At 41.3% G+C, this 17,242-nt stretch overlaps 1 protein-coding gene across 1 annotated transcript; it reads left to right on the forward strand.

Moving 5' to 3' along the window:
• The first annotated feature begins 4,491 nt into the window (after positions 1 to 4,491).
• Positions 4,492 to 10,196, forward strand: HTR1D (5-hydroxytryptamine receptor 1D). Its single transcript, XM_056795604.1, has one exon. It carries the CDS (start codon positions 4,492 to 4,494, stop codon positions 5,623 to 5,625), a length of 1,134 nt encoding a protein of 377 aa, XP_056651582.1. The 3' UTR covers positions 5,626 to 10,196.
• Positions 10,197 to 17,242: the final 7,046 nt, after the last annotated feature.

Consider the following 17,242-nt stretch of genomic DNA (forward strand, 5'->3'; position numbering starts at 1 on the left):
TTGTAAGGATTTATGATAACATTTATAAAGCACTTAGCACAGTGTCTTACACATAGAAGTTGCTTAATAAATGATGCGTTCTGTTCTTCCTATTATTTTTTTATATAAGGCTGTGCTCCCATGACCCTAAGAAAGGGGTGCTGGGAGTCACCAGAGTACTAGTCTTGGATTTGGAAGGCCTGGGTTAAAGTACTAGCTTTCCTCCTCATGAGCTGTGTGTCCTCAGGTAAGTGTAGTCACCTCTCTGAGGCAGTTTCCCCACTGATAAAGTAAGGATAATAATACCAGTGCCATAAAGTGATTTTATCATAAAATGTTTTATAAATTTTAAAGATTATAAGCCATTCATCACTCCACAGTCTATGACCAATCTTGATAGGGAGGAAAAGCTATCTGCCTGACCCCACACTTGTGTATGTGGCTCTAAGTTTCTTTCTTTTTTTAAAACCCTTACTTTCTATCTTAGAATCAATACTCAATATTAGTTCTAAGTCAAAAGAGTGGTAAGGGCTAGCCAATGGGGGTTAAGTGACTTGCCCAGGGTCACACAGCTGGGAAGTATCTGAGGCTAGATCTGAACCCAGGACCTCCCATCTCTAGAACTGACCCAATCAACTGATCAACCTAGCTCCCCCATCCACTGCATTTTTAAAAAACCCTTACCTTCCATATTCAATACTGTGTATTGGTTCTAAGGCAGAAGAATGGTCAGGGCTAGGCAATGGGGGTTAAGTGACTTGCCCAGGGTCACACAGCTGGGAAGTGTCTGAGGCCAGATCTGAACCCAGGACCTCCCATCTCTAGGCCTGGTTCTCAATCCACTGAGCCACCCAGCTGCCCCCTCTAAGTTTCAAAAACACATCTTTTCACATAGTTTTGGCTACCACTGGGAAAGACCTTGAACTTTCTGCATCTCCAATTTTGACATTGTTTATTTAGTCATTTCAGTTGTGTCCTACTCTTCAATAACTCATTTGGGATTTTCTTGGCAAAGGTACTACAGTGGTTTGCTATTTCCCCAGCTCATTTTACAGATAGGAAAATGGTGTCAAACAAGATGAAGTAACTTGCCCAAGGTCACATAGCTAATAAGTGTGTGAGACCAAAGTTGAACTCAGGAAGATGAGGCTTCCTGACTCAAAATCCATCTCCCTGGGGCAGCTGGGTGGCTCAGTGAATAGAGAACCAGGCCTAGAGATGGGAGGCACTGGGTTCAAATCTGGACTCACACACTTCCTAACTGGGCAAGTCACTTACCCCTAATTGCCTATCCCTTACTACTCTTCTGCCTTAGATCCAATACCTACCACTGATTCCAAGATAGAAGGGAAAGGTTTAAAGAAACCCTGGAAAACTCCAACACCCTATTTAGTACATCATGTCATGCCAGAAATGACCCAATCTGTAAATAAACTCACTGAGACAGAGCTCTGAGCCAATAACTATTAAAGGGAACCGACCCCTTTAAACTAATAGGATCTCAGACCTTCTTCATGATCTAAGACCACTTTGTGCTCCATAGGACAAGATTATAGATTTAAGCCCCAGATAATTCAGATGGGATAGCCCAAAATAGAAAATCTCATTGGTGGGGCAGCTAGGTGGCTTAGTGAATAGAAAGTGAGGTTTGGAAATGGGAGGTCCTGGGTTCAGATTTGGCCTCAGACACACCCTAGCTTGTGTGAACCTGGGCAAGTCACTTGCCCCTTATTGCCTATCCCTTACCATTCTTCTGCCTTGGAATTAGTGTCTAGAATCAAGTCTAAGAGAGAAGGTAAGAGTTTTAAAAAATCTCATTGGTTTTCTTATGGTCATATTGGGGTTCACAAAGTAAGGGCTGGTGAATCTCAGGGTAACAGGCTGGTAGATCTCCACCCGAGTGTTGCATAACGACCCTACAGTTGTTCCCCTGATGTTAAGTACAAGGCAGGCAGAATCCCACCAGATGTTGGGCACAGACTAATAAAATAACTAGAGGACTTTCCATGAGTGGCCACAAGAGGGGTAAGATAAGGGACATCTTTGCTGATGTACACTGAATGCTGACTAGGAGGTCATACGATGAGCAATGGAATACTTATCTCTCCAAGTTGGGTAAGGGGAAAATGTCAGAGGGTAGCGGTCCAGAGGTTTTCCTCCCCTTGTTGGCACTTACTCATCAAGCCACATGGGTGAAGGGCCTTAGCTAGGACATTTTTGTGGTTTAAGCAAGCACACTCTTAGTATACAGTCTTAAACCTACTCCTTCTAGCCTAAAAAGTCTGGTATAAGAAAGCATATTTTAAATAATCTAGCTAAAGCAATATATGTTGATCATGCCAGACTGAAAAATCTTGATTGGGAGTAAGCATAGGGGTCAAATTATCTCACAAACCACCTACATGCCCAATCTTCAATTAATTTTAGTCAATCCACTGATTAAAGGACTACTACTATCTGCCAAACACTAGTGAAACAAAAATAAAACAGATAGTTCCTGCCCTCAAGCAGCTTATATTCCATGGTGGCAGAGAATAGGCACACAAATAACTGCATTCAAAATGTCATTGCTGGGATGGGGCATCACCATCAGGGGGAACCTGGAAAGTTCATCTGGGAGGTAGTTCTTGAGCTGAGCTTTGAAGGAGGCTAGGAATTCCAAGAAGCAGAGGTATAGGAGGGAGTGCATTCCAGGCAGGGGACACAGGTAGATTGTCATGAATGAGAAGCCAGAAGCTTGGTACTATCTTTGCTAACGGTCTCTGTTTCTCTAGAAACTCCTGAAGAAGGAAGAGCCAGCTTTCCTGCTGAAAATTGGCTCTTTGCCTTGAGCTTGCAATCTTCGATTTGCCCTGTTGTTTGCCTTTGATCGCCATATTTGGAAACCTTGGTACCTGGGGAACTCCATCTTTTACATTCCACATTTGACAGCACTTTGAGTGGAACCCTTGGGGGCATCTCCCTCTCTGTGGAATTCAGGCCTGTCAGAAAAGGGCCTTCCCAACCAATTTCCCAGCATGGGATGCGTAGGTAGTAAACATTAAATCTCAGAATGTCAAAGCTGGAAGCGACCCCCAAGAATATCTGATCCAATTCCCTTATTTTACAAATGAGGAAACTGAGTCCCTGAGATGGCAAGTGACTTGCCTATGATGGCACAGCCAACAAGCAGCAGAACCAGAATGTGAACTCATGTCTTCTGACCAATCAATGGATGAACAAGCATTTGTTAAACTTCTCCACACCCCCGGGTATTATGCATTGAAGGCAGATGTAAAAGAGTTTTAAAAAAAACAACAACCTCTCATCATGTTTTAAGATGAACTCTGAATAATCATAGCACCTTCTGATGGAGTCTGGTTTTCAGAATACGTAGGTGGTCTCTGATTTTAGGCCATCAGGAATTTAACTACGTCAGAAAAACAAACAAATTATGGCAGCCAGTTCAGAAACCAAGAAAACATTTGGGAGTGGGGTGAGCCACCCAATCTTAAAACCAGAATCATGAGTGAGCATCCTGACATTGACATTAGTGTTACCATGTTGTGGCCAGCTGGTTATAAATTTCAAAATTTATTCATGAAGATTTATTATCTGTAGAAAAAAATAACTTAAAAATAGATTTGTATTGATTATTTTTAGTTTTTAAATCACCTAAATTTTCCCCTACATCCTTTCCCCTTCCTACTCCCAGAGAGTCGCCTTTCATTATAAAGAATTTATTTGAAAAAGAAAGAGAGGAAGGAGAAAAAGAATTTTCAGCAAAACTGATCAACATGTTATAAAGGGAAATAGCACTGAGCTCCTAGTTGGAAATCTTTTTGGCATATTTTTCATACCATCACAGGCTCATGGGATTTATATTTGAATACTTTAGAGACCTTCTCTTCCAACCTCTACTTTATAAAGATAAAGATGCTTATAAAATAAAAAGACCATGAATTTAGGGCTGGAAGGACTTTAGACGTTATCAAATCCAACTGTTTCATTTTATAAGAGGGAACTGAGGTATAAAGAGGTTAGGTGACTTGTCCAAGGACACAGACCTAGTATCTGTGGTGGTATATTCCTGACTTAAGGCCCAATGATCTATCATATTGCATGGCTTCTTATAATCTTAAAGTATAAGAGCTGGAGACCACTACCCATCTCTCAGGATGGTGAGGATATTACTTTGTCAGTTTGAAAGTACTTAGAAAGAGATGAGCATTTTAAAAAAGGATTTACCTGCCTCACATTACAGATTCCCAAAGAGGGGAAGTGACATGTCTAAGAACACAAAAATAATTAAAATCCAGAATGAGGATTTGAACCCAGATCTCAAGATTCCTGTGTTCTTTTTTTTTAAATATCATGTTGCCTCCAGCAGCCTGGGCTCATGACCTTTTCCCTTTGATTTATGGTCCCTACCCAATAGAAGGGTGAATCAGACTACCACTCATTCTATGGTCCTGAGACCCCAGAAAGGTTTGTGAAAGTGGAAAGCTGATGGAAGGATAGATATCCTCTAGCATGCCCCTCCAGAACCAGTCAGCTGAGGACTCTCCATGGAGCCCTCCCAGCAAACCCCTGAACTCAACAGAAATATCGGAGGTATGGGATGCCCAGACACTCCAGGCACTCAAGATCTCTCTGGCTGTGATTTTAGCTATCATCACTCTTGCCACCATTCTCTCTAACACTTTTGTGATCATCACAATATTCCTTACTAAGAAGCTCCATACACCAGCCAATTATCTCATCGGCTCCCTGGCCGTGACGGACCTCTTAGTCTCCATTTTGGTGATGCCCATCAGTATCGCGTACACTGTCACTCAAACCTGGACCTTTGGGCAGATCATGTGTGACATCTGGCTGTCCTCAGATATCACCTGTTGTACCGCCTCCATCCTCCACCTCTGCGTCATTGCATTGGACCGATATTGGGCCATCACCGATGCCTTGGAATACAGCAAGCGCCGTACATTTGGCCGGGCAGCGGCCATGATTGCCATGGTCTGGGTCATCTCTGTGTGTATCTCCATTCCCCCCCTTTTCTGGAGGCAGGCCAAAGCCCATGAAGAGCTGGCAGACTGCCTGGTGAACACATCGCAGATCTCCTATACCATCTACTCCACCTGTGGTGCCTTTTATATCCCATCTGTGCTGCTCATTATTCTCTATGGCCGGATCTATGCTGCTGCTCGAACTCGGATCCTGAAGCCACCTTCTCTGTATGGGAAGCACTTCACCACTGCTCATCTTATCACTGGTTCTGCCGGCACTTCCTTGTGTTCCATCAATTCCAGCCTCCAGGAGGGGCAACCCCATCCGGGGGGCTCACCACTTTTTATTGGTCCTGTGAAAATCAAGCTAGCTAGCAGCCTCCTGGAAAGGAAGAGAATCTCAGCAGCCAGGGAGAGGAAGGCTACCAAGACCCTGGGGATTATCCTGGGGGCCTTCATCATCTGCTGGCTCCCTTTCTTTGTCGTGTCTCTGGTCCTACCCATCTGCCGAGATGCCTGTTGGCTCCACCCAGCCATCTTTGACTTTTTCACATGGTTAGGCTATTTAAATTCCCTCATTAACCCAATAATTTACACTTGGTTTAATGAAGAATTCAAACAAGCATTCCAGAAATTAATAAGGTTCAGGAGAGGGCCCTGATTTTAATCTTTTCCCGCTTGCTGTTGAATCCTTTTATCATTTGTTCATTAAAATCTGGAGAGGAAACATTTCATATAATTCACAATAACTCAAATGCCAAACGTCTTCTCTGTTATTCTCCAGAGATCATGAATTACTCTCCACCTTAGACCTTGAATAGTACTTTATTTCATTCCTCTCCGATGTACTGATCACAATGTATTTAGTTTGTATATATTTTGTATTTACTTACCTATGTCCAATTCCTCCCAAAGAATGTAAGCTCCTGGAGGGCAGGAATTGTTCTTGATTTTGTCTTTGTATCTCTGGCCCTTAGCAAATGCTTATGGCATTGAATTTAATGTAACATTGTATATTACAGTCATTTGTGTTTTCGTTTTCTCCCTCTAGTAATCTGAAAGCTCCATGAGGACAGGGCCACGTCTTCCCTAAATTCTGTATCTCCCCTCAGCGCACAGCACAATGTTCTATACATAATAGCTGCTTGATAAGCATTTATTGAGTTGAATGAATATTTCAAAATCCCTACGCTGTCCACAGCCCTTTGCTAGGCACTATTGAGGATGCAAAAATGATAAGAAGCAGTCCTTGTTCTCCAGGAGCTGACAGTCTAGAAGGTGATGAGACATGTGTACAGTTAATGACATTGCAAGTTGGAATGTGATAAATGTATAAGAGGAAGAAGAAGTGATCCCATAACAGAACCCAGTTTGAAGGGTTCTTTTTTCCAGGGACTTGGATATTTCCAGAGCACTGTTCTGAGCTTACTCTTCCTAATGCCTCCATTGTTTCTGAATCACCCAGAATTATGTGACTGCAAATGAGTGGAAATCTGGTTAAACTTTGCCCAACAGAGGAGCTGACAGAGATTCAGTTAACCCTGGGCTTCTGCTTTGGGGAATTTCAGGAGAGGTCTCTGATCCTTGGGGAGAAGACATCAGCCCAAGAAGAGGATCCATCCAGAAAACAGGTCTTCTTGTCTATGGCAGATTTATATAAAAATCAAGGAAGTAATAAGAAAAGAGAACCCATTGGCTTGGCTCCAGTGACAATTTCCCAAGTCTTCAGAGAATCTGGAGACCGGATGGCCAAGGCAATTACTTCAACCTGGGTGATTTTAGAATTAGTCTTGTTTACCTAAGATGGTTAGGGAGTCCAGAAGACAACCAGGACAAGAACCTAGGATTCCAAAGACTATGAAATATTGGAATGAACTCAAGAACACAAAGTGTCGTTAGACCTGGATGGGATCTTAAAGACTCTCTAATCCAACCTTCTTGTTCTATGAAGTAGTAGTGGGTATGCTGTTTAGATTAGATTAGAAGCAATGCTAGGTACACTGAAAGTGTACCTGAGGCTACCACCTAATCCCATACATGCAGCCTTGTCCTCTTCTTTTTCTCTCTGGGTTCAAAGGTAATCTAGTGGAAATGTTTTGGAATAGTCTTAGAATTGACTACATAGAGCAAAGTTCTCCTGGAAACTGAGGCTTAGGGAGGGCAAGTGATTTGCTCATGGTCAAGTTCAGAAGTATTTCTTTTGGTACCTGAGCAGTGTAAATAGAACTAACTTGATTGAACTCTTAAAAAGAACTTTCTCACATACCTTTTGGAGGGGAAAAAACAACACTAAGACTTTTTTTTGGTGCTTGAGATACACAGAAATCTGGAGGTGGGCTTAGAAAGAGCAGGTAGGCATCCTAATATACTCTGTCATGCAATGTGTCCATTCTATGTGAGCACTGATGATAGGGATCAGTGCCTCTATAAACAGTGGAAGGAGGCACTGGGCTTTTGCCATAATAGCAGAAAAAAGAAGATAAACATACAATAATGGGAAACTGCCATCTACCCCCTAGATTGTAACTACTGAAAAAATTAGCCTCTTCCCTTCCTTTAGTTCATCTTGACACAAGAGTCTGTCCTCAGTACCTGTGCATATGACTTGATGCCCACTTACCACTATTTCCTTCCATGTGGCAATTCCCCTGCTTCTAGTTCTCTTGATGGAATGACAATTTACTGTGTGTCTTGACTTCTGATTTGTGGGTGTGTTCCCACTCACCGGAGTCTCATGCTTCTTGCCCTAGACATGATGATTACAGCACTCTCCTGTGCAGTGCCAGCTGACTGGCCAGGAGCCCTTTCTTGTAGTGTTCTCCCGCAGCTCTCTTGCTCACTGTAAGCTATGTTACAATCTGTATTCCTCATGTGAAGAAGCACTGTTGGATGGCCCTGGAAGATCAAGCATTAAATGGGTAATAGGAAAGGAGAATTGTAGAAAATTATTTTTTTACAGTTGACTGTCATTCTAAGAGATGGAGTCTTCTATAATAAAAAAGCATGAGAAATGACCAAGGGTGATATCTTTTTAGTTATTTTCTTCTCCCTACCCCGGGATGGAATGGCATTCAGTTGTGAAATCAGGATATCAGTGAGAGCCACATCCATGCCCCAGAGGAGAGCAACCAGGATAGTGAGGGGTTTGGAAACCTCATTTCACAAGCATTTGTTGAAGGAACAGAACTTGTTTAGCCTGGAAAAGAGAAGACTTGGTGGAGGCCATGGTAGGTGGCTTCAAATAACTCCAGTGTTGTCCAAATCACTGAATCTCAAAATTAGGAGACTTTAGAGGAGATCTATTCCTGTCTACACCACTCTCCTACATCTGTAGCAGGTGATCATCTAGCTTTGCTTCATACACCTAAAATAAAGGGGCACTTGCTACCTCTACAGGCAATTCCCACTCTTGGAGAATTATCTCTCATCATTAGGAAATCTTTTCTGAAATCAAGTCTAAAACCATCTTTCTGTAACTCATTCCCCTACCCACTGGAGGAAAAGTGGAATGCTTTTTCACATAGCAGCCCTTCAAATACTTGGTGGTATATTTGATGGTGGTCCCAGCCCAGTTTCACCAGTGACTTCACTTATTCAGGCTAACGTTCCAATTCCTTCAACAGTGACATGTTTTCTGTATCCTTTACCATCCTTGCTGCTGAAAACTCCATATACTCTTAAGCCCATTATGAAAAAGAGATAGGTACCAGTGCAGGACAATTAGGATCAAGGGTTAGAAGTATCAGAGAATATAATTTGCCTTGGTCTTAAGGATTTGGGGGCCGCTAAGTGACTCAGTGATTGGCAGCCTGGCCTAGAGTCAGGAGGTCCTGGGTTTAAAACTGACCTCTGACACTTCATAGCTGTGTGACCCTGGGCAAGTCACTTAACCCTCATTGCCTACCCTTACTGCTCTTCTGCTTTGGAACCAATACATAGTATTGATTATAAAATGGAAGGTAAAATGTATTAGTTTTCTACCTCTCCTAATAAATACAAAATCCTTATAACAAAGAAGTATAGTCAAAGAAAAATTTCTCACATTGGCCACATCCCAAAATATGTCTTATTCTATAAGTTATTTCATCATCTCTATTATATATTATTATATTAGCATTATATAATATTACATATTATACCATTACTTCCCTATTATGGGTCAAGTAGAATTCTTCAGTGTTTGTCCTCTGCCATTATGGTTGATTATTGCACTGATCAGAGTTCTTAAGAGCTTCAGAATGGTTCATTTTTACAATAGTGATAGTATCATATAAACTTTCTGGTCCTGCTCTCTTCATTTTGCATCAGTTCAGGAAAGTCTTCCTAGGTTTCTCAGAAATCATAAAGCACATTAGTATTCTATCACCTTCATATACCATAACTTGTTCAGTTATTCCCCAATTGGTGGGTATTGGTATCTGCTTAATTTCCAGTTCCTTGCCACCAAAAAAAGAAAGATTATATTTTTATACATATAGAACCCTTCCCTTTTTTGCTAGATGGCCTCCTTCCAGATAAGTTATAGAGTAGGAGTTATTAAACACTGTGCCATGTGTCATGTACTGCCATCTTTGAAAATCTGATGAAGCCTATGGGTTCATTCTCAGAATGTTTTTAAATTGATGAGATAAAACATATAGATTACAAAGAATCAATAATACCAACATTTTGTTATATTATAGCCAATATTTTAAAATTTAAAAAACTTCACAAAATTCAGGTTAAGAACCCATGTTGTAGAATCTGTTTACTAAACTAGATGTTAGTTAATGTGAAATCCCTTTGTGATTTTTAAATCTCCATCTTGCTTGGTATAGCACCCAAAATTGTGCACACCCACACTACACAGGCATGTGCTAGTCAATGGTAAATCAGAGATATCTAACTGCCCACCTGGGCTGTCCCAAGCCAAGCTTGAGCCACCATTGGCATGTGTGAGGTGCAGGAAGTGAGGTAGAGAACAGCCTCTGGAGTTCACTCACTTCCTGTGGACAGGGCAAGGTGCAGTTCATTCTAGGAGCTCGAGCAGGGAGGAGGCCCACAGGCAGTTTTCCTTCAGATCAGTCATGTGAGTCAAAGGACTGATTCTCTTCTCTACCTTGGCCTTCCAAGACCTAGACTCCCTCTGGCTCTGCCAGAAGGTTGAGTTAACCTCTTTCCTTGCCCCCTTCTTTCCTTCTCTCTCTCTCCTTCTCCTTACCCCTGTTGTAAATAAACTGCCATAAAACTGCATTCTGACTTGAGTGTTTCATTTAGGAATTTCATAAGTGAATTCCTTGGTGACCTTAAATTAATATATATCAGTCTTAAAAAGTGATTTCACTATCACAGTTTTGGCTGACCATGAAAGTTTATCGAGTCCCCTCAATAAATTTCCTGAACTTTCTTGCCTTTCACTCTACTTTCTCCTCACTCAGTCAGTCCCTTTTAACAGCTAACTCGGCTTAAAGACACAGCTGCCAGAACAGGTGAGTATAAAACACTTTCTCTCTTTTCTCTTTTCACCTTAAGTTAAATTGAAATCAGCAGTTTTTTTTCCCTTTTAATCTTAAGGGACAGCTGGGTGGCTCAGTGGATTGAGAGCCAGGCCTAGTCCTAGGTTCAAACCTGACCTCAGATACTTCCCAGCTGTGTGACTCTGATAGCTAGATAGATAGCTAAATCTAATTAGCTGACCCTTACTGATTAGCAGCGAGGAAACTCTGGAAAATGGAGCCCTCACTCTCGCAACAAAAACAGCTGAGTACAGCTAGTGAGCCAACTTAAAGCCCATTTTCCTGTTTCCTGGCCTCTCTAGTTTAAAAAATTTAAGTGGGCTTTGCTCAAGGAGAATAGCACATGGTCCTAGCAGTTTTAGCCTAAGGGCTAAAGAAAGATCATGGGGACCTCTCCCATAAAAAAAAAATTCCTTTTGAAAAGGAGTCCTAGCTCTACCCTTTGTTTACTATCTTTTCACTTGTAATCTCTCCCAAAAGTGTACTTTAGGCATAGGGCATTGTCTTGCCTCTGCTTTTACTTGTGACCCCTCCCAGACCTTTAAAAGGCCTAACCTAAGAGAAAAGAAAGGAGAATTTACAACAGAATATATCCTTGGCAGTAGGCAGTAAGGAGAGCCACCTACTGACAATAGGAAAAAGTTACAGGCGACTTAGTAATTGACTTAAAAAAATGTGGATGCAGTCTGTACATGATTTATTTAAGAATTGGCTTATGAGTTCCATAACCAAATTTATGAATTTACTAGTAGGTTCTCAGAGACTCTATGGTGATACGTGATCCCTGCACTCCTTTTACTTGGGATTGTAATTCTAGGAGCTATAACATCATATCTAATTTACTCTGAGAGCCCTGGAAGATACCATACATAAGATAGAAACACAAATAGGATTACGTCAGTCTCCCCCTCAAGACCATGTTTCCCAACCGAACCAAGCTCTTGTTCCTTCTATTACTCAACAAATTGCAGAACAAAATACTTTTATTAATCAGTGATTTGTGGAACAAGATGAGCTTATAGAAGAAAGATGGGGAGAGATCATAGCTTTTCTGCAAAACATTAAAAGAGACTTAAGGGCATCCCACAATAGAAGTGATTTATCTCTCCATTCTCCATCATTATCAGATTCCCTGTCCCACCCTGCCCTACACAATTTGGCTCCTAGTTCTCAATCAGCTCCTCCCACTATCCAACCCACTTCTCCCTCAGACCCCCCAGCCCTCTCCCCCCCAGCCCCCTTGGACCAACCAGCTCCTCCCACTAACCAACCAGCCGCTGCCCCCCCACCCGCCCTGCCCCCTCAACCCTGGCCCCGCCCATCATTCCTGCTGCCTATCCTGACCCCTTAGTCCCAGTTCCTCCCCCTGCCCATGCCTCCAACCCTGTCCCCTCAGCCCCTCCCCCCACCCATGCTTTTACCTGCCCTGCCCACACCACTCTTGACCATCCCAACCCTTTCCCTTCTCTTACCTAACCCATTGAGAACGAAGCAAGAAGCCTAGAAACAGGAACACTAGATAATTTGGATAGAAGTTTATTTCCATTGAGGGAAGTACCCACCTTTAATAAAGATGGGAACTTGGTGTCTGTAAGACACTATACACCTTTTAAACCTGACGATTTAGAAAAATTCAAGCAAAATGTTCCATCATTTGAGACAGAATCAATATTACTTATAGAAAAATTAGAGAATATATTCAGAACCTTTGACCCCTCTTTGTTGGATGTGGAAAATTTGTTAGATATATTTCTGACAAAGAGAGAGAAAAGTAATGTCATCTCTCTAGCTAATCAGAAAAGAGGTAAAGGAGCACACCATTGGCCAACTGTAGATCCACACTGGAACCCCAATGTTGCACAAGATCACACAAAACTAGCCCTGGCCAGAAAAGCATTATTGAAAGCCATGAGAGATTGCTCTGATAGACCTGAAACATGGGAAAAATTTGAACTGTCCCGACAGGAAATTGATGAGACCCCCTCCCACTTTATGGACAGACTTATTGACGTAGGAACTACATATATATGGACCTTGATTTGACCAGAGAAAAGGACATTAAACATATACGCAGGCAATTCTTTAAGAATTGTTGTTCAGTAGTAAAAAACTATTTTAAAACTAGCTGTCCTGATTGAGACTCTATGGATCTCAAAGAACTGAGGAAAGTAGCAACCTATGTCTATAAGGGTCATACAAAAAGACCTGAGACTCACAATAAGTCAGTGAATGACAATGAAAGAAATTGAAAGGATACAGGAACAATTGAAAAATAAGGGAGACCATAGCCCCTTTGCAGGAATCCACAGATAAATCATTAACATGCTCTTTAATATTCTCTTTCTGTAGGAAGAGAGGCCATGCAATGATGGTCTGTAGGAGCTGGCTATGGGAAAAAAAGAAATAATAACACCTTTAGGAATTAATAACTATAGGAACCGCAATGCCAATCAAATAATGATAGTGCTCCAAATGCAGAAAAGGATAATACCCAACACAATGCCCAACAACAATATATAAGAAATGGAGCTCGACCATGCTACACTCAGGGTGAATACCCCCAACAGCGTGGAGGATCCCAAAAAACACTAGAGCCAGAACACCTGTCAGCTCTGTCAGACCTACAACAGGCTATCCTGTCTGCCCCTGCTCTAGGCATCCCAGATTACAACAAGCCATTTACTTTGTATATACATGAGCAAAGAGGAGTGGCTTCAGGTGTTTTAACTCAGACTTTGGGGACTTCTCAGAGCCCAGTTGCTTATTATTCAGCCCAGCTGGACCCAATAGCTTCAGGAGCACCACCATGCCTTAGAGGCGTGGCTGTTATTGCTTTACTGGTGACAAAAACCGTTGATCTAGTATTAGGATGCCCATTAACAATTATGTGCCCACATGAGGTAGAAGCATTGTTACTAAGACAGAGAACACAGGCATTTTCTGATCAGCGAATTACAAGGTATGAAATAACCTTACTAAACAATGAAAATATTACTCTAAAACACTGTATAACCCTTAATCCTGCCACCTTGCTTCCAGATTTAACAACGTCAGGAGAACCATTACACAGTTGTGAAACACTAGTATCCATGGCAGAAAAGCCTTGGGATGATCTCTTGGACACTCCCTTAAAAAACTCAGACCTGGTCTTATTTACTGATGGTTCTTCTTTTATGAGGGATGGCATACGCTACAGTAGAGCTGCTGTAGTCACAGAATTTGCCACTGAATGGTCAGCTTCACTGCCCTCTAACATTAGCACTCAAGGGGCAGAACTCATAGCTCTAAAACATGCCTGTATAATTGCCAAGGGTAAAAAGGCAACAATTTATACGGATTCTAGATGTGCTTTTGGCATTTGTCACTCAGTCGGAATGCTATGGCTCCAGAGAGGATTTTTAACCTCAGCTGGAAAATCCATAGCTAATGCAGAAATTATTAATGAAGTTTTTTCTGCTCTCCAGCTGCCTGAAGCCCTAGCTGTAGTTCATTGCTCTGCCCATATGGGTGGCACTGACCGTGTCTCTAAGGGAAATGACCAAGCAGATGCTGCTGCAAAGCTAGCAGCCAAAGAAGTGCCTGAATTACTTTTAACATTAACAACCACTGATGACTTAAATTTATCACTTTCCTATAACAGAAAGGAAGTGGACAAATGGAAACAAAAATTCAAAGCAAAACAAATCAATGGAGTTTGGGTGTCATCTGAAGGAAAAACCCCTGCTCCCTAGAAGTTTCTATCACCAAATTTGCCAATCTGTTCATAATAATGGCCACTTTGGTACCCAGGGCATTGTGGACTCTGTTAAGAGAGTGTGGATAGCTCCTGGTGTAACTACCATAGCCTCTAAAGTGTGTTCAGCCTGCTCTACCTGCCAGGCATATAACCAACATGCCTTTCATGGAAAAGCCTTTGGTGGGTGTCCTCTGGCTTACATACCTTTTGAGCACCTGCAGATAGATTTCATAACGATGCCAAAGGCTGGACAATATAAATTTTGTTTGGTCATAGTAGACCAACTGACCAGATGGCCAGAAGCATTTCCTATAGCCTAAGCCACAGCAGCTTTTGTTGCTAAGGTGCTTTTAAAAGAAATTATTCCTCGCTTTGGCCTGCCATCACATATTGATTCTCATAGGGGGAATCATTTTACTGATTCTGTCCTAAATCAGATATATTCTTGCTTGGGGATAACTCCCAAATTCCATGTTCCATATCATCCCCAGAGCTCAGGCCAAGTTGAAAGGATGAATAAAGAACTTAAAAAAATTATGATTGGAAAATTATATACTGAGACACATTTAAAATGGCCTGAAATTCTCCCTTTGGCCCTATTTTATCTTAGAAGCAGGCCGAGAGGAGACTTACATATCTCACCATTTGAGATGCTTTTTGGACATCCGCCTATACAGGCAAAGCCTTTCTCCCCGACATATACATCACTATTAGGGGGAGATACTACTATTGCTTCCTATATACAGGAATCACAGCACAAACTGCGTGAGCTACATGAATCCGGAGCTGCAGTACAAGCTGGACCACTAGACTTCTCACTTCACAACCTGAACCCAGGAGACAAGGTGTATATAAAGAACTTCCAGGAACTTCCAGCGTACAGGAGCAACCCAGTCTTCCTGAGAAGGACCATTCCAAATATTGTTAACTACTCCAACATCTATAAAGGTTGGAGAAAAGGACTCTTGGATTCATTGCTCACATGTAAAGAGAGCATCTTCTATTGAGACTGATTGACTGTATCCTATACATGCATTGGAGATAATTACCCATTGACAAGTGGAACTGTTTTTTTTAACACATTGAATTATTTTTTTCCCTTTTCTCTTTTTCCTTTCTTTTATATTTTTTATTTTAAAAATATTTTATTTTTCTCTTTTCTCATTTCTGTGTACTCAAAGTACATTCAACCAATGTTAATTTTTATTCTACAATAATATTAGTTTAAATATATATATATATATATTTGCTATATTATTAATACATACCCAAACAGCTTTGGACTGTGGGAACCTGCCATTTATTGATAATTGTTATGGGCCTGTGATTAATGTTTGTGTCTGATTCTAGGAAATGGGATCAAAAAGGAGCACAGAGATAACCTGAATAATGCCAAAAGAGCTCACAGGTCAACAAATCAAAAACCAATCCAGGTAGGATTGATGCACTTCTAAGCCAATACTAAGGACTTGAACTGAGTGTGAAACTAGAGGTTGTGACGCTTGACATACATTAAGACGTAGGCCTTCCTTGTATCCACACTCTTCGTGAAAATACCTACAGACAAGTACCAAAGGTTGGCTATCATCTTGGCTCCCTCTATCCCTGAGAATGAAGGTAAAATCAGACCAGGGAATGACAATTCCCTTTAAAATTAAAATCTGGTCCTTTTTTCTCTCCTATGGTATGGCAACTTCCTGTAGCCTTGGCTGCAAATGGGTAAGTGAAGTATTACTGAATTCTGTCCTATAGACTTGTGGGATTAGAAATTACTTAACTGGACCCTAATACAGGGGCCTGTGAGAAATTCATTCTCACTTTCTCAAAAGTTTGTATACATAGATTTTTGATATTTTGATACTGATTTTGGATTCTTCTTTTTTTAAAAAAAAATATATATATAAAGGGTTTAATTTTTTCCTTTTCCCTTTTTTCTTTTGTTTTTTGTTTTCTTTTGTTTTCATTTTCGTTTTGGTTTTTCTTTTGAATTAACTCACATACCCTCATAACTAAACCTTGCACCCTCAGATAGACTGAGTGTTTTTTCAACACTTTCTTCAGGGGGGATTGTATTTTCATAAAATCCAAGATTTAAATTTTGTTCGAGATAGATCTTCAGAGAAGAAGCTTGCTAACTAACTGAATCCAGAGAATGAACTATTTGCAGAAAGACACCTAAACCCTTACACTACAGGAAGATCCAGAATGAACCTTGGGGTGCGGTTGATTGAATACTTATTTTGAATGTACACTCTTATGCCAAAGGGAACTGTCCCCTAATTGGCTTTTGTCAATGCACCAAGAAAAACATTGGTTTTGCTGTCTCTCTTTCCTCTATTTCCCCTTATCTACAACTATTGTAGTTTTCCTCTTAGAGGGTAAAATTTTGTATACACTTGCAGTTAGAATTTTTGGAGTGCGGGACACTTATGTTTAGTGATCAATTGGGGAGACTAGTCCCCCAATCATCATCAGGGGGGATTGTGATTTTTAAATCTCCATCTTGCTTGGTCTAGCACCCAAAATTGTGCACACCCACACTACACGGGTATGTGCTAGTCAATGGCAAATCAGAAATAACTAACTGCCCACCTGGGTTGTCCCAAGCCAAGCTTGAGCCACCATCGGCATGTGTGAGGCATAGGAAGTGAGGTAGAGAACAGCCTCTGGAGTTCACTCACTTCCTGTGGATAGGGCGAGGTACAAGTTCATTCTAGGAGCTCGAGCAGGGAGGAGGTCCACAGGCAGCTTTCCTTCAGATTGGTCACATGAGTCAAAGGACCGATTCTCTTCTCTACCTTGGCCTTCCAAGGCCTAGACTCCCTCTGGCTCTGCCAGAAGGTTGAGTTAACCTCTTTCCTTGCCCCCTTCTTTCCTTCTCTCTCTCTCCTTCTCTTTACCCCCATTGTAATTAAACTGCCATAAAACTGCATTCTGACTTGAGTGTTTCATTTAGGAATTTCATAAGTGAATTCCTTGGTGACTTTAAATTAATATATATCAGTCTTAAAAAGTGATTTCACTATCACACCTTCTAGGACTCAGAT

This window comes from Monodelphis domestica, chromosome 4 (assembly GCF_027887165.1).
Source record: "Monodelphis domestica isolate mMonDom1 chromosome 4, mMonDom1.pri, whole genome shotgun sequence".
Taxonomy (NCBI): domain Eukaryota; kingdom Metazoa; phylum Chordata; class Mammalia; order Didelphimorphia; family Didelphidae; genus Monodelphis; species Monodelphis domestica.

Bases quoted from the DNA above. Each gene is read 5' to 3' on its own strand.
- HTR1D (XM_056795604.1), top strand. From the start codon at position 4,492: ATGCCCCTCCAGAACCAGTCAGCTGAGGACTCTCCATGGAGCCCTCCC.